The sequence below is a fragment of the Pseudoliparis swirei genome, chromosome 6 (genome assembly GCF_029220125.1).
Source record: "Pseudoliparis swirei isolate HS2019 ecotype Mariana Trench chromosome 6, NWPU_hadal_v1, whole genome shotgun sequence".
Classification (NCBI taxonomy): domain Eukaryota; kingdom Metazoa; phylum Chordata; class Actinopteri; order Perciformes; family Liparidae; genus Pseudoliparis; species Pseudoliparis swirei.
Window position 1 is genome coordinate 17,177,568 of NC_079393.1, and position 21,199 is coordinate 17,198,766.

At 42.2% G+C, this 21,199-nt stretch overlaps 1 protein-coding gene across 4 annotated transcripts in view; it reads right to left on the bottom strand.

Annotated features, from left to right (window-relative positions):
* Positions 1 to 21,199, bottom strand: part of furinb (furin (paired basic amino acid cleaving enzyme) b) — a 73,017-nt gene that overhangs the window by 43,412 nt on the left and 8,406 nt on the right. Inside the window, exon 1 of one of the 4 annotated variants that reach the window (XM_056416832.1) lies at positions 152 to 198. The exons of the other annotated variants lie outside the window; for them this stretch is intronic. Within the exon in view, the coding sequence (XP_056272807.1) occupies positions 152 to 163 (12 nt within the window). The 5' untranslated portion in view covers positions 164 to 198. Of the gene's footprint in view, positions 1 to 151; positions 199 to 21,199 lie in introns of those variants that run through there. 4 annotated transcript variants of the gene reach the window in all.

Genomic DNA, 21,199 nt, shown 5'->3' on the forward strand with positions numbered 1-21,199 from the left:
CATGAGTGTGGCTGAGTCATGCCTCGCTACAGTCTGAACCAGAAGGAATCATATGAGGCGAGTGTGTGTGCCAGTGATAATAACTGAGAGCACGGCGGGCCATTAGTCACCCTGCCACTACGCTCCGAGTCGGCCACAGAGGAATACTGACCTTTACACTCATATCTCATATCTTTAGTTGTTTCGCGCCCATCTCCGTCGTATCTTTACCTTCCTGTAGCCTACAGGGAAGAAAGCAGTGTGCTTCAAATAATCTAGAGAAGGGAAGTAGGGCTGCAGTAAAATATTATTTTCATTATCGATTTGTTTTACCAATTGTTTAGTCAAATAATTGGTCAGTCGCTTAGTATTTTGATGGATATATTGACCAAGATGATCAGTTTATAAATATAGAAATTCATTGACTCATTTTTTCAGCTCTAAAAAGGGAAGTGACAATTAATTAGTTGAAGATAGTTGGGCATAGTCAGCACAGCATAATCCTTTCACAATAAAAGTGCAATTAACTCTAAATCTAAATGAATTAATATTGGATTATCCCACTTGCATATGGTTCAGCATGTAGTTACATACAGTAGACAGTACATCTTGCTGGGATGTCGAAAATAAGTATCTACATGGAAGAATGGGTAATTTACAAAATAAAACACAATGATTGTGTCAGCTCTGTGAACAGAGTAGCTGAGATCAGACAACAGAATAGCTGATAATAACAGATCGTTACAGAGAATAGGGGCATTCTTTTTCATAACAGGATCAAAGGATGTACTTGTGTTGAGGTTTATTCCTCTTTTCACCATATCCAAAAGAGTATTTCAGTGTATGTCCTCAGATAGTGAAACCAATTGATGGACAGAAGACAGGCTACACAAAAGTGTCCTTGTAAATCCAATGAAAATAGCCCTTGTAATGTTTTTAAGATATAATATATGGAGCATAATAAATCCTCCTTTTCGTCCTTTGAAGACCTATTTTCAAAAGAGGTCCATAAGTGAACTTCACATGTAACCATATTACGGTTTTTCATCTTAGATTGAAAATCCAGTTCTACAATAGAGCCACTGTATTGAGCTCAGAAACTTCTATTTTTAGGAATAAACCAGGTGTACTTTCTTCACAATTTCTTCAGCCAACTCAGTACATTTGTATTTCTTTATTAATCCTTTCCCTAGCAGATCTTCTCTACCTACCACTCACCATTGGGCAATGAAAGTTAAAAGGTCACTACATTTTTCTGCACTCCACCGGGGAATTCAAGCCATCTGCTGACGCTATCGGTCAGTGTGGTTATCGGACTTCAAGGTGACTGAAAGTAATGTCATGGTGTGTCTCCTACAGCTCCTGTTCGGCGGTGTCCTGTTCTGGTCTCTTCTACGGTGGCTGCCTTGGTCTCTGTCCACATACCGCCACAGCTGTTACGTCAATATCGGCCACAGGGGATTGGCCTCAGATCAGCGGTGCCAAAAACCGAAATGTAGCAAGCTTTCACTGAGCTGTAACCTAAAGTTAATCCACATTACGGTGTGTGTGTGTGTGCATACAGAGTGTTAAGGCACCTCTCCAATGTCATTAACTGACATGAACTGTGTATTCTCATCAAAGTCGTGAGGGCAAATTTATGCACCGCTCTTGTTGAGAAGTGTGCCTGTAATTTGTTTCATGCCAGACACACAGGGCTTTTCTCAAGTGATCGGCAATGATAATAAAATCACATTTTTCTTATCGCGACGCTGAAATTCTGCAGGGAAACCTAAAAGAATCCCAATATTCAGAGACGTGGGAGTGTAGAGTCAGCAGAGAGTATGTGTGTGGATTCCCACCGACTAATGCAATGATATATGTGTATCTTTATGAGTGTGTGCATGTATGCATTCAGAAAGAAAGCTGAATACAAATATTCAGCCTTCAGCATAGGACCTTAAAAGGTCCACCACACTGATATTGACTGCGACCGACTTCAACATTAAGTCTATTCCCGTAAGCTTGGAAAAAGTGCACCGAGGCAAATCCTCCTTATTGGAGCTGGCGCCAATCAGACCCATCTTTCAGGGCAAAGCCAGCATCAACGGTTGGTTAGAGACAAAGCAATAACCGTAATTCACTCTAAACAGTGAGCACCTTGATTCACAGCCTGTGATATATGACTTCACTAACCTTGATGGAAGACACTACGGTGGACATATAAATGTGTGAGACTAACACAGCGATGCACACAATGCTCCTTTGCTCCTGCGCACAGCAGAGACACTCAGAGATAGAAATGTCAATGGCGCATTGATCACCACATCGCCCACAAAGCCTCTCAGCCTCTCACGCGTCGCCTCTCCTTCTCTTTATGTCACCTGTTTACACAACACACATCAGTGCAAAGCCCGACAGGAATGGGTACTTTCTCTGTGGCTTACACCTTATATACACAGCAAATGTGTCGTTGTGCGTCGGTTGGTCTGGTGCAATAAAACAGTCGTGTTGTTATCGTCTCCACTGAGCCAGTGGGCTTCTTCCATCGTTTGGACTAATTACTGCTGAAAGTCTGGGGTTCTGCTTAGTGGGAGAAAGTCATTATTTTCCTCTGAAATAGAGGCTAATTGAGTGTTTTCAAATAAATGGTAATTATTTGTTTGCATCTTAGCTCCAATTCTGCATGTTGCCCGCCTCGTCTGCATTCACCGGCTCAGGGGACTCTACGTCCTGGGAGAAGCTGAGCCACAAAACTGTTTTAGCTAATTATGTGGCTGAATAGCAGAGATTTAACAAAATGCCTGTGAAGACATTCCCTCCAGTAGCAGGGAAGTGTCCAGACAGAGGCAACGCGAAAGGTGTGGAAACCGATTGGGGCCGTTTATTAAATCTTCTTTAATGGATTTTTCTTTTTTTAAGTTATTAAAGCAGAAAGACCTTGAACAAGGTAAAGAGAGTTTAAATCACAATGTGTCAGTCCAGACCCATTCCTATTCTGGGAGAGTAGAACACATGGATGGAAAAAGAAAGAAAGGAGAGACGAGAAGGCGATGCAGGGGAAAGAAAGAAATCACAGGAGAACAATAAAGAAGTGCAAAAAACGACATTGGAGATCGCTACAAAAGGCACACGTCACGTCACACAAAGCACTTCATAGGGGGCCTTGTGTGTAGGGGCCTGCCCTTTGTCTAATATTAACATGAAACTAAATTCAAAACTGTCAGTTAACGACTGCTGCATTGCAATTCGAATCAATGATGGCATCACCCTCCGTGATTCTACGCCTGAATAAAACATGGTGGACCTACACCACATCTCGTATGTCTTAATGCAATGGGCTTAGAGTTGAATTCAACCATGAAATAAATTGGCCCGAGTACATGAATCTCATGCATTTGCAGCAGGCACAAATATATCTTCGCGGTGTGATTTTTCAGAGCAGATAAGGGACCGGGCAAGGAGAGCAGGCTTATCAAAACCCCACACACATCCAGTATGAAAATACACCATCGCTCACCCAAACCCCGCTCAAAGTGGCACTTATATGTTAGCGTCTATCAAAATTGGATGTCTGGTAAAGGAATAATTCAGCCAACGACCTTCTCTCGTTCTCTCCTTTCCAACGGGAGAATTTATTCTCTGATCACACGTGAAATACAAGCTTGCATGCGATTGCAATCACAGCGGGACTCCTCTCCGGTCAACACCCCAAACGACTCCTCTCCCCAGCCAAGCACAGCCCTCTAAGCACATTTCGTGACGTCATCCTCGTCTGCTCCATCTGCACCCCCCCCCCTTCTCACAGGAGGGGGGCCCTCGTCCCCCTCTCATTGTAACAACATGATAACAAGTGTGTGTTGCGTTTGTGTGAGACGAGCACCTATAGCTTTGAGAGGCAGTCATCATATTTCTTATCAGACACATATTCCATCTGCTATGCAATGTTATTCTGATTTTGCAGGAGCTTGAACACAACAGTCCCCCAATAATTCAGTTTTATACTATCACATACAACAAGCCGGCATATTGAACTCACACTGGTATTCAAAGACACACACACACACACACACACACACACACACGTGTGAGAGACCTTTTTGAATATTTCAGATCTCTCCTGCCTTTTTAAATTTGATATTTATCCCACCGGGCTGACTGTTCATTCTCAAAATCCCTGTCTTGGTCAGAGAAATGTCCTAACCAAATTAGTGATCCTCCAACTGTAACTATTCCTCAGCGAAGTGTTGAATAATCATGGAGACAAGGGATATGGAGCCATTTGTATTTGCAGTGCTCCAGAACAGCAGTCGGGCTTGTTCCTCCGTTTATTGGTTTTTGTAATATCAGTAATCATGCTGTTAACCTGCTCTTTCACACCCCACAGAGCAATAGTCTGTGCAGCCTGCAGGAGATGGAAGCTACATATGGGCATCTCTCCATGTAATGCTGCGGTCACCATACGTTGAGCAAGAAATAGAGAGACAGGGAGGAGGAAAGAAGAAGCGAGGATGAGAGATCGACTGCATGCATTGATAAACACCATCTTTGCCACATGGGGCCTCTTCCAGAGGAAAAACGGGAGAAGACGTTTGGAAGAAAACGACATTACTGGAAAGCAAAGGCTTGAGATCATAGTGGGTTCATTTCCAAGCCGTCTGGAGAGGGGAAGGGAAAACAGACATTGTGAACAGAACGGCATCGGTTCTCTTTTCACCTGAAGCAGCCATGGCAGCACACCACGGGGAATGGATCTGACAAAAGAGCGTAGGCTATGAAGCATAGCATTATGCAAATGAGGAGAAGAAAGAAAATGCTTGAGTGTAAATTAAAAAAAGAAGGGAAAAAAATACAACCATCCGACAGGAAGTCTCATGAAATATTGAGTATGTTGGAGTGTTTATTATTCTACGGTGTTGTGCTGTTCAAGTACAACCTGAACACTGCTGGCCTGTCATTTACGCCTGGAGGCGGCATGTCGCCCTGATTGCCACGCCAGAAACATTTGAAAGCAATTGTCATCTGAAGTGAATAGCACACACAGCCTGCCCTTGACATTGTTGTGAAAAACACAAAACAATATCTCCCTCTTCGCCTCCCCCCACTCATTCGATAGCGTGTTTGTGTTCCTACATGACTTCATTTCAACCTGTTGTCGTCCGCAGTCAAGAAAGGGCATTACTAAGGAATAAACATCCTGCTGCTTGTTAGTACAGTAACTACAGTACACGAGAAATCAATGTGAAGAGCACTCAAGGGGTTCTGCTATTGATTTTTCAAAGACTCAGATCAGTCAATCTATCAATGTCTGCTAGAACAGCGGCCCTAAGAGAGGAGACGAGCACGTACGGCTGCATGATGGACGACTGAAAAGAGTCTGGAATGTGCCCTTCACTTCAAGTTCTCAGCTCAGGAATATTTCAAACTGTCAGCATCCTCAGACATACAGCATCTCACAGCGAGATGAAGAAACACCTGTGTGTCCACGCACGCACTCAGAGGCCGACTCACTCGATAACTCTGTCTTCTGCTCTCCGTGTGGGATGAGGTCAATCAAAAAAGAAAAAGAAGTCCAAACTGCAGCCTCCAGCTGTCCCCTCCGGCTCGGTCCTCACACGGTGGCCTGTTTAAGTGAGCCGGGATCCTGTGAGGCTGCTGGATTATTCATTTGTGGAGGGTAACTCAGCTCACTGATCTTTTCCACATCACCTATGCTGAATTCCCCGGTGCCTGGACAGCCGCTGTCAGGCACCGTCACCCACATTTTCAAGAACCGAAGTAAATAAGTTCCACTTCCATTCAGCACTTGTCAGTTTAATTCCTTTATTCTACGTGATTTACACTCGCCCCCAGCAACTCTTCCTCTGGTTTCATCTTTTATTACTGACACACTTCGTGCTTACTTTTCATCCCTCCGCATGTTGAGACCCTTATTAAAATCATTTCTGCCTTCCTATCTGCTCAGTAGAACCCGTAGGCAGCCTGACAGGATGTGAACATATTACAAATGATCACAGTATTTGACAGTATAAGGTGTGGATTGCATTCAGGACATTGTGGATTATACGTTTGATGCGTTTGTATGATGTACAGTGATGTGTTTTGCTTCGCTCAACACGGTTCAGCCTGTTTCTGAAAGTCGAAAGGTGCAGTAGGTTCGGGTTGGCTCTGGCAAGTGAGCAAAGCAATGTTGGTGTGCAGGTGTGGTCAAGAGCAATATGTGCAGGCACACTCCTATTCCTGGGTGTTTTTGTCTTCAACCAGTAGACACATGCAATGATAAAGAAAAACATAAGTAAACGCAATTTACAAAACACGATCTTCTACACATTTTTTTATTATTTTATAACGTCACTTCCTCAGAGGATTGTAGGTGAGCACAAGCGCCGAGTGGACCAGAGCAGCAAACATGTGCAGCTTTTTTCACCACAAGCAAAATAGGAGACCGTGTTAAAATAGAAATGAGAAGTAATGGGTGTCCTCTTTTCTCATACGTGTGCCTGTCACTTGCAACATCAACACAATACCTTATCATTTGAGTATGAAATACAAAAAATACAAAAAACATCTGCTATTTAGCTAAATCTAGGGCACCCATGTTTAATGTTGTAACAGTTTAGCTCCACGCCTTCCTTTTTTGTATAAGTTGTTTTCATCCTGTCACTAACTATCATGTCATTCCAGATCCTGCTTCCCATCTCGTCAATCCAACTCCCCTCACCTGCCTCTGATCACTCCCTCGTTAGTCCCTCATTCCCTTCACCTGGTCCTCACGCCCTTCTCACCTGCAGCCCATCCCCTCATTAGTCCCTCACTATTTAGCTCCCTCACTTCCACTTGTCCTCTGCCATTGTCTTGTGTTTTCGTGCCAAGTTCTCCAGCGTTATTAGTGGTGATGGTGAGATGAAGCCTCATGAGGCATCGAACCACTTCAGCCAATTGGTTTGAGAAAGGGTTCATTTCTCGAAGCTTCATGTGCTCACGAAACCACCTACTGGCCAAGTGCATAATCACAGGCAGCTGTATCTGAACCACATAATGTGATGCATTGAATGTGTGTGTTATGGCTGTTGGGAATGACTATGAATTAAAAAAATGTATGACCAAATAATTTCTGTACATAAATTATCACATATGTGCATAATAAAATATTTTTTGAATGTATTCTGTGTGTTTACATTTTCCCAAAATGGTAGTATCATATGATATGGCAAGTTGTTACCTTCGCATTGAAAATGCCGGAAGGTTATGTTTTGATCGCCGTGTATTTATTTATTTATTTATTTATTTGTATGCGTGTTATTCGCAAATCTCAAAAAGTATTGAACCGAATCGCATGAAATTTGGTGGGATGATTGTTTATTATCTGGGGACCAGTTGATTAGATTTTGGGATCGATCGGGTCAAAGGTCAAAGGTCATGAACAGGTCAAAATCTTTCGCAGAACTCAAAAAGTATTGAACCGAATCGCATGAAATTTGGTGGGATGATTGTTTATTATCCGGGGACCAGTTGACTAGATTTTGGGATCGATCGGGTCAAAGGTCAAGGTCAAAGGTCATGAACAGGTCAAATGTTCTTGAATCGCATGAAATTTGGTGGGATGATTGGTTATTATCCGGGGACCAGTTGACTAGATTTTGGGATCGATCGGGTCAAAGGTCAAGGTCAAGGTCATGGAAAGGTCAAACTCTTTTTTTACCATAGCACGATACATTTTGTCCAATTGGCATGCAACTAATGCCAAAATGTTCATAATTCAATGCCCAATCTTGTGATATGCGAAGGTATGCGCTCTACCGAGTGCCCATTCTAGTTTAATAATGTTATTATGTCACTTTAGGAAAATGGCATGGGCTTGAGCAGGCAGGACAGTGAAAGTGCTCGTGTAACTAGGAAGAGGGGACTGAATATGGTTGTGTAACTTGGACAGTGATGTACAGGACAGGGGACATTTTATTCAGAAATTACAGTTTCTCAACAGTTCCATCTTATCACCTATCCTTCTCTCCTGACTCTCCTAACTCTCCAAACTATCTCTCTCTCTCTAAACTCTCCAAACTCTCAACCAACAACCCACATTTTGAAAGGATCCTGAGGGGTTTATATTGCTGTCAAACCTGCCGGCAAAATCTGAACCACTTCCCGAAGTGGTTCAGATTTTGTCACGTGGTACAGCCGGGCAGCGAGGCTTCGGACGTCATCATTTTTGGCTCCTCCCCTCAATGAAGCAAGCCTCGATACGCGCTTCGAGGAAACGCCCCCTCCATTACTCGACACACACTTCTAAGCGTCGGCACATCTCGTAACAACACTAGTTATTAGAGTATATTCCTGACCTGCCTGTTCTGACCCTGCCTGCCTGCCCTGACCTCTGATTCTCTGCCCTGCCCCTTTTTGGACTTGTTTGCTTCTTCGACTGATCTCCCGGTTTTGACCCAGCCTGTTTTCAACCAAAGACAGTCATCTTTGTTACTCCTGTCTGAGTCGTGCTTTTGGGTCCACGCTAATAGCACCGTGACAAATGTGGCGTTGACACTAAATTGGTCTAAAAATACAATATATGTGATAAAAGAATAACGATATAAGAATACTGTAATAGGTTCGTGGATGTCACCGGTAGGTTTCTTCCCCAAGCACCAAAGGATGAGCATACAAAGAAGGATAGTTTGTAATATCTTCTATTGTCATTGCAGACTGTGCCCCACAGCCGCACATACACAGATTGACCTCAGCTGAGCTGATTAACAATCACCTGAACCACCCCCCGCTTCACCCACTGTGCAGTCAAGCCTAAATACACCCCGCTGCCACACCTACCAAACATTCAGAACCAACGTTCAGCTTTTCACAGTTTTGATGCTCAGCGTTACACTATTCTGTCACTGGAACGGACCGAGATCGGATACGCAGCCACATTGATGAGCTGTGGTAATATGAAATGACAGCTCAAATTTCATCTCTGCATGTGCTACTGTAGATTTACACATAGATGCATGTATGTGTAATTGTGGGATATCATTTTTAATAACGTTCAGTTTAATTATTAAATCATAACATTGGTTTTCTTAAATACAAGATTTCCATCCGTTTCAATTGATTTCTCTGTGTCTAGATGTGATGAAGAAAAGATTTGATCAAAACACAAGCATCATCTAGTTCCAGAGATCTATATCAAATTACTACTCAAATTATGTTGGGGTTTGAATTAAAAGAATCGTATGATAGACAATCTAATAATATTATTTTGACATTGCTTGTGCAAAAGAGTTTCTTCACAGTGGCCTCATAAATGAAAAGACTAGAGCTTCATTGGTTCCATTTGTCGAGTGGATCCTGGGACCCAATGTGCAGCGGCCATGGAGCTACAAGCCGACTACACGAGAGGAAAGGGCGGGATTCTGAAATCGGCCCGTTCACATTCAGGGATCAACCTCAAAAGCACAGAAAGCCGAGGCCGTCAAATCATGGAGGGTTTGAGCAACTGGGTCTCTGTGCATTGAGAATGGAGCTTGAGCTTTGCATGGCTTCACGAGCGACTGCATTAACCTCAAGGGAGCTCCATCAGAGGAGATGGGGAAGCGGTTGAACAAATGAGTCAGTGGACAAATGGAAATAAAAGGCAAACAATTTTTAAAAAATCCTATCTTCCACATAAGCCTGTGTCCTCTGGATATGATTTATTATGAACATCAAAATCCTGCTGCAGTGAAAAAAAATCTGACATCTGTCTCAGTGAAAAAAAACCTGCAGGGCATCCAGACGCCCGTACAGAAGCAGCCAACACCGAGGGCTGTTGAGCAGTGTGAGGGAAGGTTCACTGCCACTTCCTTGACGTGCAGGCAAGAAAGCAAAACGATATAGTTTGGAGTGATATACATTTGTATCTCTATTCATAGCTATGCTAATGCTCTCGTAAAACTCTTGACCCTGGACTTCCACCCTCTTCCAACTTCATTCGTTGTTTGATCACTCCATTCAAATATTTCTCCGTGCTGTTATTGTGCGTCGGCAAGGTATGAACACAGGGCGTGACGGTGTTGTTGAGACAACGATCAGATTGCAAAATGACCAAGCATGAACAATAATAGCTTACTATTAAAGAGCGCCGTGTCCCACAGCCAGATCAGGCGCGCTTTGTTGTGCTGCCATTCAAAGCCAAACATCTCACTTCGCAGCAAAGGGCATGACATTTACAACCATGCCGGCTTGAAACAACACAGTGTGATTAGTAGGAGCAGGGATTAACAAGCACGACACAAACTAACACAGGAGAGGAGAGATGGCAACAAATTATGATTGGAAGATGATTTAGAAAAACTATTATTTTTAAATGAGGAACGGAGTTCAGCCATTGCATGTTTCTATTCCGGACTGAAGAGTGTATAGATTTCATATTGCAGCAGGATTATATAAAAGAAGTGCACTCATAGTTTCTGTGCGGGGTGTATACATTTGCGGAAAACGCGGAAAATATGAGAGAACCAAGCACTTATAAAGGACTCTTATGCAAGGTCCCATGATAGCCTTCATAACAATGATAAATGGCTGAAGCCTTCTGGTGAGCTATATCATAGGACTACTACCGTAAGACTCTTTTCTATTATGCTGAGAACGGGAGCACACAGGGAAGGCTTTCTGCAAAACTGAACAAGGGATTAATATATATACATATACATATATATATACACACTTTTCAATAAAGATAACATTAATCAATCGCCTTAGAAGACTAATATCTGATTAGAAAACCCTTGTGCATTATATTAGCACAGCGAACAAAATTAATACTTCAAATATTAATCATTATTTCTAACCTTGTCAATGTCTTGACTATATTTTCTATTCAATTTTCAATTCATTTGATAAATAAAAGTGAGTTTTCATGGAAGACAAGAAATTGTCTGGATGACCCCAAACTTTTGAACGGTAGTGTATTTATATAGACACACTTTTCACCTCGTTTTGTTTTTCAATTTACTCTCTTACACCCATAATGGAGACACTAACATTCTGTGAAGGCTGGATGGAGAACGCCCGGTGTACCACGCCGTTTGTCTTTTCACAATCCTGCTACAACAATGACGCTAAGCACAGAATACCATTAGGCTTGTGACAAAAACCTGAGGGTAAGAGTTTCAGTCATTCTTAACAGCCTCTGTGGTGCATTCAATCAACAGCTTGAAAGGAATCCTCTCAATTGTCGTCTCTCTACAAACATGTCTTCCGGCCCAACAGCGCTCTGCAAGCGTTGCCACGAGAGACGAGGCGGTGTGACAGTGACCAATGATCACCATGGTACAGATAAAGTACTGAGACACACATTTATATGTAAACATAGACCGTGTCACAGGAGGCAGTGATGTTGATATGGTTTTAATAAAGCAACACTGAGTGGGTCCCCATGGCTCCATGCCAACTGTCACGATGTTAACATCTTTAAAAAGTAAAAAATGTTGAGGAAATATATAGTTACATTTATTTTGCTTCATTCAAATAAATAGGTGAAAGGCATAACTAAAACTCTTGGCACCAACGTCTGTAATTTATTGGGGAAAAAATAAATAAGATTGCTTTGGAGGATTTAACAAGAATCATTATGTCATACTGTTACTTATGGTCCTATAAAAAATAAACAGGATTTTAACTGTGACTGTTTGACTGATAAATAAACCTCACCTGTTTTTCTGCATTGTCAAGATATCTATGGGCATATGGGTTGAGCCGTGCAGTTACTCAACATGGTTATGGCAATTCAGTTTATTTTATATAGCCCAATATCACAAATTACGTATTTGCCTCAAAGGGCATACGGCATCCCTGTCCCAGGACCTCACATCGGATCAGGAAAAACTCCCAAGAAATCGAAAAAAAACTTTCACAGGGAAAACAGAGAAGAAACCTTCAGGAGAGCTACAGAGGAGGATCCCTCTCCAGGATGGACAGAAGCAATATATGTGTAAAGAAGGAAGCCTTACAGAGTTATATGAACACATTAAATGAGTATGGCATAATGTATGATGAATAGTTCGTAGTAGGCATGGACCACGATCCAGAACTCCACAATCCATGGGACAGAAGGAGGTAGAGAGGAGGTAGAGAGGAGGGGGGAGGGTTGCATCAGCAGGGCCATGGCAAGAGGCATCACAGACAACCATGAGACGTGAAGGCACAAAGACTCCGGGGCAATGTACTATGTTGTTGCTAAATTGAGTGACTCCACTGACTAAAGGGTGTTGTTTGTAAAAAATAAAAGTCCTGTTTTACACATTACCAATTTGTTCTAAAAGGGATAGCCGGCAACCTCTATTGCAGAACTAAAACAGCAAAGGCGGAGGGCCGATGTATGATGGAGGAAAGCTACCAGCGTACACAGAAAAAATAGACATAAATAATGCAGTCATCTTTCCCATTACAGAATAAAAGGAGCCTAGAAAAGTATACTATAGTACTATATCCAACCTCTTAATGGGGGGATATTTAAGCAGTGGATGCATTACTCCTTATTACGACCATGTAATTTACATAAATCAAGATGTGTGGAAATTGTATTTCTTTTAGCAGTCCATGAAAACAATTCAAAGAATACATAATAACATACTGTTTTAGTTGGTGCAGGCTTCTTCAGCAAACAGAACAGAAAGTAGGTTTGGAGTCACAAGGGATAAGCATCGCGGGCTAAAGAATACGTGGAACAGGAGGTTCAATAAACCGGGCCTCGAGAGCCCGCTTCCCACAGCTCCAATCACTGTACATCTAAGACTAACTCTTTATCCAGAGAATAGAGCCAACGGGTCGTAAATGCCATTCGAATGAAGAGCCACTGGTATGTTCTGGATCAGTCGCCCCATTCTGTCACGTCAGTTTTATTTTAGGGAATACAATTTGAAGAACCTCTGCATCGTTTACAATTTAGACGGAGCTGCTCGTGCGGCTCCGCTCCGTCTTTGCCCACAAAGGATTCTTAAGGAGACTGAAAATGGAAACGAACACAGCGAAAGTATTCTGCAGTCACACTCCACTGTGAACGGTATTCTTTCCACATGGCAGACCCCCTTCTTCATTACTCGGGCTGAGAACGGTCTGGCTGTATTATACTTTAACGGTTACACGCAACTCCCTTTTTCCGGGTGAGGGGCTGCATGACAGCACCCATCCAGAAGAACTCTAATGGCTGCACAAGGGTCATTAGCCACTACTAACACAATGGTCCATAGTGTAATTTAAAATGCCTACATTTCAGAGAGTAGCTTGCATCCGTATGCATACAAATCTAAATGCCTAAAGGTCTATTCATCGGACCGCCTGTTGTCTGTTTGCTTATAACTGCTATGGCAGAGCAGCCACCGTCCACTGTCAACAGTTATTGATGAAAGAAACCCACCAACTTCGTGTAAACTCTAGGCAGAAACCACCTGATCACCAACGGCGGTCCAGGGAGGCCCAGCTGCCGTCTTATTTCACAATCACTCTCTGTCTTGTCTCGGCTAAATCGCATCAGCTCGCAATTGATCAAGTGTCACGCTTCAGAGGGGCGCCTGATATCTTCAGCCTCGCAGACCTTTTACTTCTCCATTCTGTTTCCTTCAGAAGGTCATTTCTTTTTTTGCCTTTACTGCAGCAGAAAGCACACTTCGACCGTCACAACTTTCTTTCTGGGGTCACATCAGCTTATCCGAATTTTTTCTTAAGGATAAAGCGAGAAAGGAGAGGCTGAGAAAAGCTCAGCCTGGTCTGGGCCGGGCTGTGTGTGGAATTAAAGATACTTTGGCTGCTGGTTGACAAAAGTGCCATTTGATTTGCCTTTTACTGACTATCTATTACACTATTTTTCCTTCCAACACAATCTCAGAAACCAAGCAGAACACAGCAGGGAGACCAGGGAACATTCTCAATTATTGTTTTGTTTCTCTTATATAAAAGAAAAGGAAAAAAAAGAAAAGATGGGATGCTGGTTCTTGATTGCTGCAGCCGTCTTTAGCGGGGAAAAAAATCACAGATGCCAAAAGTCACAAATAACATGCATTATAGAAAATGCCTAAATAAAACATGGCCTGACATGCAAACTCACAAAGTAGTTGCGAAGTGAGGGAGTCATTTGGCACTTTGATGCATCACAGTTGAGCTGTCATCTTGAGCCACTGTGTGCATGCACCATAGGACGGATTCTAATGCAGAGGCGTACATTCAATAAGCAACTCTTTCATCAAAATGATCTACGTGTACTGAACTCGGATTTACATGTTATCTCTTATAATATGCATGACAAATTGACTTTCAAAGAAAAGAAACATCCAAGGCATTATGTTAGCATCCAAACAGGATATGACTTTTCTTTGTTCTTATGAAATGCTAAAATATCAGATAAAATATATTATTGTAAGGTATCCAAAGATATATTACATTTCATGATAGACAGCATGTGGGCAGATGGCAGCAAAAACTAATAACTTCTTAATAACTTGTCTTGTGTGCTCAGTCAGTCAAATAACATGTTGTTTGCTCACTAGTAAGCTTCAGATGGTGCCGTCTTTGCCGTTTCATGTTTTAGTGGAGCTGGGATAAAAAGAGCTGTTCAGAACGTAATACTGGCTGAGCACTAATCTGATCCCTCACTCGCAGCTCTGGGTAACAATTGTTCCCCTCACCTACAGCAGTATTGTTTTATTTCTAATTCTCATTCAAACTTTCTTGATACCCAAATATTACATTTATAATATTGTTTTCTCAAAGCCTCGAAGAGAATGCTCACATAAAAAAAGAGGAAACGAGTTATGAATTAGCTTAAAAGTGGAAGAAAAAGAAAAACACTCGGCGATGACCGAGTGCCTGCATTGCTTGAACATCCCTGTTGTTTGGTATGCAGTATGCTTGAGGTTATTCCCAATGTGGAGATCCAAAGGGTGACTCACAGTCTGTGCAGGTTTTTTTAAACCTGTGAGAAGGATAAGGAATGAGATCCTGACACTTTTTTCACACTTAAAATGATGTGTGTGTGGTGTGAAGATTGCTGGCATCGATTTAATGCACATATTCAAGTTGGCAGTTTGCTTCAAGAGGGCTTATTCTTATTTAATTTTTTGAGGTTCCATCTGGGGAAACTCTAAGTGACTCAGTACCGATTAACCAAAATGGATTATTCTATTCTTATGACCATTTTTTGGATTGTTTCGCAGGTCTGGAAGACATTTGACCCGAGCAGTAGCAGCAGCCTTTGTAGTGACATTAGCAGCACGTCTCTGTCAGGGCAGCCGTCCTGGTGGCAGTAATGGCAGGAGCAGCGAGAGGGCCAGCTTCTGTTTTTTAATCCAGGCGCTGGAGCGAGTCGTTCCATTTCAATTTGATGAGTCAGTTTTTCGAAGGTATTTGATTATTTCTTCTCGCAGATCAATGCATTAAATTGACATTATATATAATTGATGGATCGATGCAATAAACACAACGACAGAGCAATTCAGAGGCGGAGCTTCCCTGAGTCTTTCACAGTGATATTGCAAATGTCTGTAGACCCTCATCGGTCCTGATGGACTTCACCAGCCTGAGACACTTCAGCAAAATACATCCGACTGCACATTATGCAGCCGACTTTTAAACTGATCGTGCTGTCATGAACTGTTACTCAAACTGTTCTGCAATACACAACTGAATGCTGCGCGTACGGTGCAGGAAAACACCCTCACGATAACATTTGCTATGCACACACACCCACACAAAATCAGATCTACCTCTCTGCTCACATACAAAGAGCCAGGTTCCACTGCAAAGGTATCATGGTAACCTTTATTATCTCATGAAATACAACAGTCCATTTCTAAATCTTAAAATGATTTAAAGATTTTATGAAGAGAGCAAACAAGGTGATGCAAACAGAGACATTGGAGATATCTCCAGGACTCACCAGATCCTGAAAAAGTACTTTTAGAACTCTTGGACAAAGTGGATCGATAATCTATAAATGTATCACATTCCCATGTTGATGTATGAAACAGTGTTTGGTCATGTGTTTTTAATGCTTGGGCGTGGCATGTTTATTCTCTTCTCATGCTATGAAAGACAATATCTGTGGAAGGGAAGTACAGTCGCTGAAGAAGAGCACAAACTCTCAAAGCGGTTGTAGCTAAAGCTAAAGCTGAACTCTATGGTCGCTACATTCCTCCATGTGAACAGAAGTCAATGTCTTACAAAAGAAACATTCCATCTTCAATTGACTCAAAGTTATCCTCAATCAATAATGGGCAGATTATGATTGTGAGTGGTCTTAAAAAGCCCTCTCTGAAGGAAAGAGACCAGAATGGAGGCAGACAATGCACACCCATGGCTGGCTCCATATCTCAGAGGAACAGAGAGAGCAGTCTGATAGACTCTATGCACTTGATCTTTACCGTCTGGTCTTTGCGTCATCCCACCACCCGAAGCACGAAAACAACATCCCTTTTTTGAAGCTTCTTTCCCTTCCAGTCCAAAACCTGAATGCAAATGTGTTACCGAAGCACTGTTTCGAGCAGACTTAAGAGTGAACATGATTTGTACTTATCAAACAGTTTTGAGCACCTTTTGACCAATGGTTTCTGTGGATCTCTAGCGTAGCACCATCCCATTTCTCTGAGACATTTTTGGAAACAGATAAAAGGGCTGAAGGCTCCATTTAATGAAGTGGTGCATTTTAATGAGAGACAGCTCTGGGACGAGGAGGTACACTTCCCTCAGATCAGTAAACACTGAAATAAAGTGAAACTAGACGGTAGGCGAGTGTGACTGAAAGAGGGGGGAGAGAGGGAGGGAGGGTAAGAGAGAGAGACCAGACTTCTGAACAACTGGCAAATATTGGATGATTTAAGATGGAGAGATGGAAGAGGATAGAAAGTAAAAAATGGCAGACACAAAACGAGTTGAGAAGATCGCGAAGCAACATTCCCCACTGGATTTTAAAAGATATTGTGGTGGCGGAAGAATGATGCAGGAATTGAATACCTCATATAAGAGAGGAAAGAAGCAGGAGGACAAGCATGAAGGAGGCTTCAGCCACTAAAGTATGATTCACAATTCATAACAAAGTACAAATACCAAAAGGACTACTTTTTCAAATGCCAAGTGGCCTTGAGAATAATGCGTGTGTTATGCCAACAAAATAATGCCCCCCCCCCCTAACCCACACCTCATTTCGCGAAACAAGAGTAAATCTATTGCAAATAATATGCTGGATATTTTCTCCATGAAAAGCTGACGCCAGAGCAGGCTGCATATTGGTGTGCCAGCGGGCAGGCAGTCACAAATGCTTTAGAGTACGGCTGTGAGTCGGTAAGCAGGAGCAGGAGGTTGTACTAAACTGGAAGATAACTAACCATCACAAATACAAAAGTACACACACACACAACCAAGGAAGGATCTAGTGGTTATTGAAAATAATGTGTTGCCTGCAGCAGCTATGTTAACTCATGTGACTCCGCACACATTACTCCAGTGAAGAATCATTTTTATGTTAATGTCTGCATGTTCAAATATTTCTTTTTGTCAATAGATAAAGGGTGATATGAAAGGTGATACAAAGCAGCCACAAGACTGGTTTATGTTCGTATTTTTTGAGCTCTGAAAATGTTGCAAAGGGTCTGAATAAATATTTTTCGGAATTACTTATTTTAATGACTTTAAAGATGAAGAAATGATGCATTATTTACATTCTGTAGCCACAAGACAAATGCTTTTGAGAAATGTCTGAAACATTTTGGTGCAATGTTTATCAATCAATTAGTATGAATATTAATATTTTGAGTTAATGATGATGAACTCAGTCACAGTACGTTACCCAACAAGATGAAAAGAGACTAAGAACAACGCTGCATATTTGAAATTGTATAATAAGGGCGGGGTCCGTAATGGGGGAGGAGTGTGTTAATAAGGAGGAGTGTGTGATGGGGGAGGAGTCAGTTATTAGGGAGGAGTCGGTTATTGGGGAGGAGTCTGTTATTATGGAGGAGTGTGTGATGGGGAGGAGAGTGTGATTAGGGAGGAGTCTATTATTAGGGAGGAGTGTGTGATGGGAGAGGAGTCTGGTATTTGGGAGGAGTGTGTGATTAGGGAGGAGTGTGTGATAGGGGAGGAGTCTGTTTATTAGGGAGGAGTGTGTGATTGGGGAGGAGTCTGTGATGGGGGGGAGTGGTTTTATTGGGGAGGAGTGTGTGATGGGGAGGAGTGTGTTATTGGGGAGGAATTTGTAATTAGGGAGGAGTGTGTGATGGGGGAGGAGTGTGTGATGAGGGAGGAGTTTCAGGTTTCATAAGAATATAGCATTGAAGAATCATAATTCATAGTTGTATGAGCTCATTCTGAATGTGACTTGAGGGATTAGCGTGACAGAACAAACAATTTAACACTTTCTCGGAATGTCCTCCAGGTACCATCCTAACACACTCACACCCTGGAGACTCCTGTGTTGTAATTTGTTGGTGCCAGCGGCGAGACTTCACAGCTTTATGCAGAAAGGCACTCCTCATGTTCCCTCAAAGTCCTGGGGGAAATAAAAGACAGCCAATACTGCAGGTGCAGGCTTTGCTGCAGAACAGGGAAGTATCGGTCTAAGAGTAAAACTAGAGTGGCAAAATGTGAGCATATGAACCTCTTATAGCAAATATGCACACGAGACACAAGAGATGGAGAACCAGAGTGTAAGAAGGAGATACGTTTGATGTTCTTTTAATAAACTCTTACCTTCAAACACACACAAATTAGAGAGAGAGAGAGAGGACTGGTGCATCACATAGTTGGCATTGGATCACATTACATTCCACCGAGCACATAGCCGGTGTGGGTTTGTGTATGTTTTGGGCTGGGATGTTTTGAAATTGGGAAATTGCAGCAGGAATATTGACTTTTGAAGGAATACTATATCGTGCAGTCAGCCGACACAGAGTGACAGCCATCAAACACCGACCAGCTGGAAGCTACCTGTTGCCTCTGCATCACAGTGGACTGTTTTCCTGCAGCTTTGGAAGGCCACGGACGATGGAGTCGACAGCGGGAAGTTAGATAACCTGTGTATTGTTTATTTCAGGTTACATTTACACAATAGCATAATTATAGAGTGTGTTAACGATAGAAAGAGAGAAAGAGACCCAGATGGACAGATTTAGAGAGAGAACAATAGAGAGATAGAAAGACACAGAGAGGGATCTGGCATTAGACATCTACTCCACAAAGCGGGGTGATTCAGTCCAACGCCCACAGAGCATGCCCATCCTCATAAAAACAATGACTTTGACTCTGCTCACCAGGAGAACAAAGTGATATTCAGCTCTAAACCCTGGTCTGGAACGCCCACGCGGGTATACAATCATGAGAAGAAAAGAAAAAAACACATAATATTGAACAAAGTACTTCCTGGTGTTGAACACATGTGTTTGCACACACACACACACAAATAAAATGAAGCTGAAGCATAATATGTGAATCTGCAAATACTTAAAAGATACACCAAGATAATAAGGCATATCTGAACACTGCGGGGAACAAACAATCAGTTACGTGATGATCCCATAATCGCATTTGTGATAAAAATCCCATTACCTCGCAATTATAGGCTACATCAGCCTCCTCGATCTCCGAGTGCTCTGTAGAACAACCAAGTATGACGTAAAAATGACTAGGCCGTTTCCCCTGTAGGCCCGCAGCCATACACAGCCTCACATAGCCCACACTGGGCTGTCACTGCACCACTCCTGGAGAACATCCGTTCTCATAGCCCCCACTTAGGGAATAGAGACGAAAATAAAACTTATTTGGGTGCCTCTGTGAAACAATGACTGAAGATGTACTCACACAAAATCTAATTTCAGACGGTGGCTAATATAAAATGTCACCCTTCCGGCCATCCTGCAGTCAAGCTTTTCAGTTCTTAATACTATCCTCCGTTCTTATTTTTCAAATTGTCAATTATCTTTCTACCTGCTTCTCTACTTCTCCCTTTTCTTATTATCCATTGTCACCTTCTCTAAACTTAAAGAGAGTGTTGTAATATCTGCCTCTCACATCAAAGGTGCATAAATAAGCTCCACTATAGCATTTCTTCAACATCTGTAAAGGAGACAGACATATTGTGGGCTGAGGTGAGAACCACAGAAAGGACCTGTTGGTTGGCTAGGATGAGGCGAGTCTTTATTCATTTTATTAGGCCCCGCTTTGCGGCAACACGCGTTTCATGTCAGACGCAGTGAAAATTAAAAGCTGCCATATGGCATCATCATAGACTCGCTCCTATGACTGCTTCTAGTATACTCCTTTGACTCAATCACAGGTGAACATAGGGAGGAAATAAAACTATACATCTCCGCTTTCATTCAGTGGTAGAATCGAGGCTGACGTCTTTGTGGTTTGAATGACATGAGGGAAGGACAGAAACTGGAGAAAGAAAGCCATCCAGGTTTTTTTTAGGGAAGGTGACCATATAACCGCATCATGTCCCTGGGTCGGTCAAGAATATGTATGCGTGCTGTGTGAGCAGAATATTTAACATTTCATTTTACCCAATTCACTAAGACTAGAGATTCATTCTCTATCTCGAAGCCCTTCCCCCTAATGTATGAAGTACAATGTGTTTCCACTGTTGGAACAACCGTCCAGATCCATACAATAAACTCCAGATCCCAACAGAATGTAAACATTCCTCAGACCAGCTAAACGTTAAGTCACATGAATACAATTTAATATTATATTCTGGACAATAAAGGGCATTTAATAATGACACACATCTGTAAATCCATGTTACAACTGTTATATAATAACAGGGAGACTAAAGACATCTTGCTTTGAACTCCAAAAAACCCTCTATAGTAAAAAAAGAAAAAAGCAAAGATAAGCCAACTAAATTTGCAAACAGTTCATTTGTAAAATCCTCCTTATTTAAGGGTGTGTGTGTGGTGTGTATGCAGAAGCTCCTACGCATACTCCAAAGGAGTCATCCAGAAGGTTGTTCACTGGCGTGTGTAGCAGCGCCACAAAGATGCATGCAAATGAAGTCAAGTCACAAGTGGAGCAACAGGGGAAGAGGGGACCACACAGCGACTCGCTGTCAACTGCCGAGCACAAATATGGAACAGCTTAGCTTTTGAAGCATTTTAATATTCAAGTGACTTAACACACCGCTGAGAAAATAAGTCACGACGACTTCCCCTCCTATACACCCTATTCTTCACTGCTCTCAAATTATTTCTCTTCCGGCTATCTGCTAACGATATGACACAACGGCTAA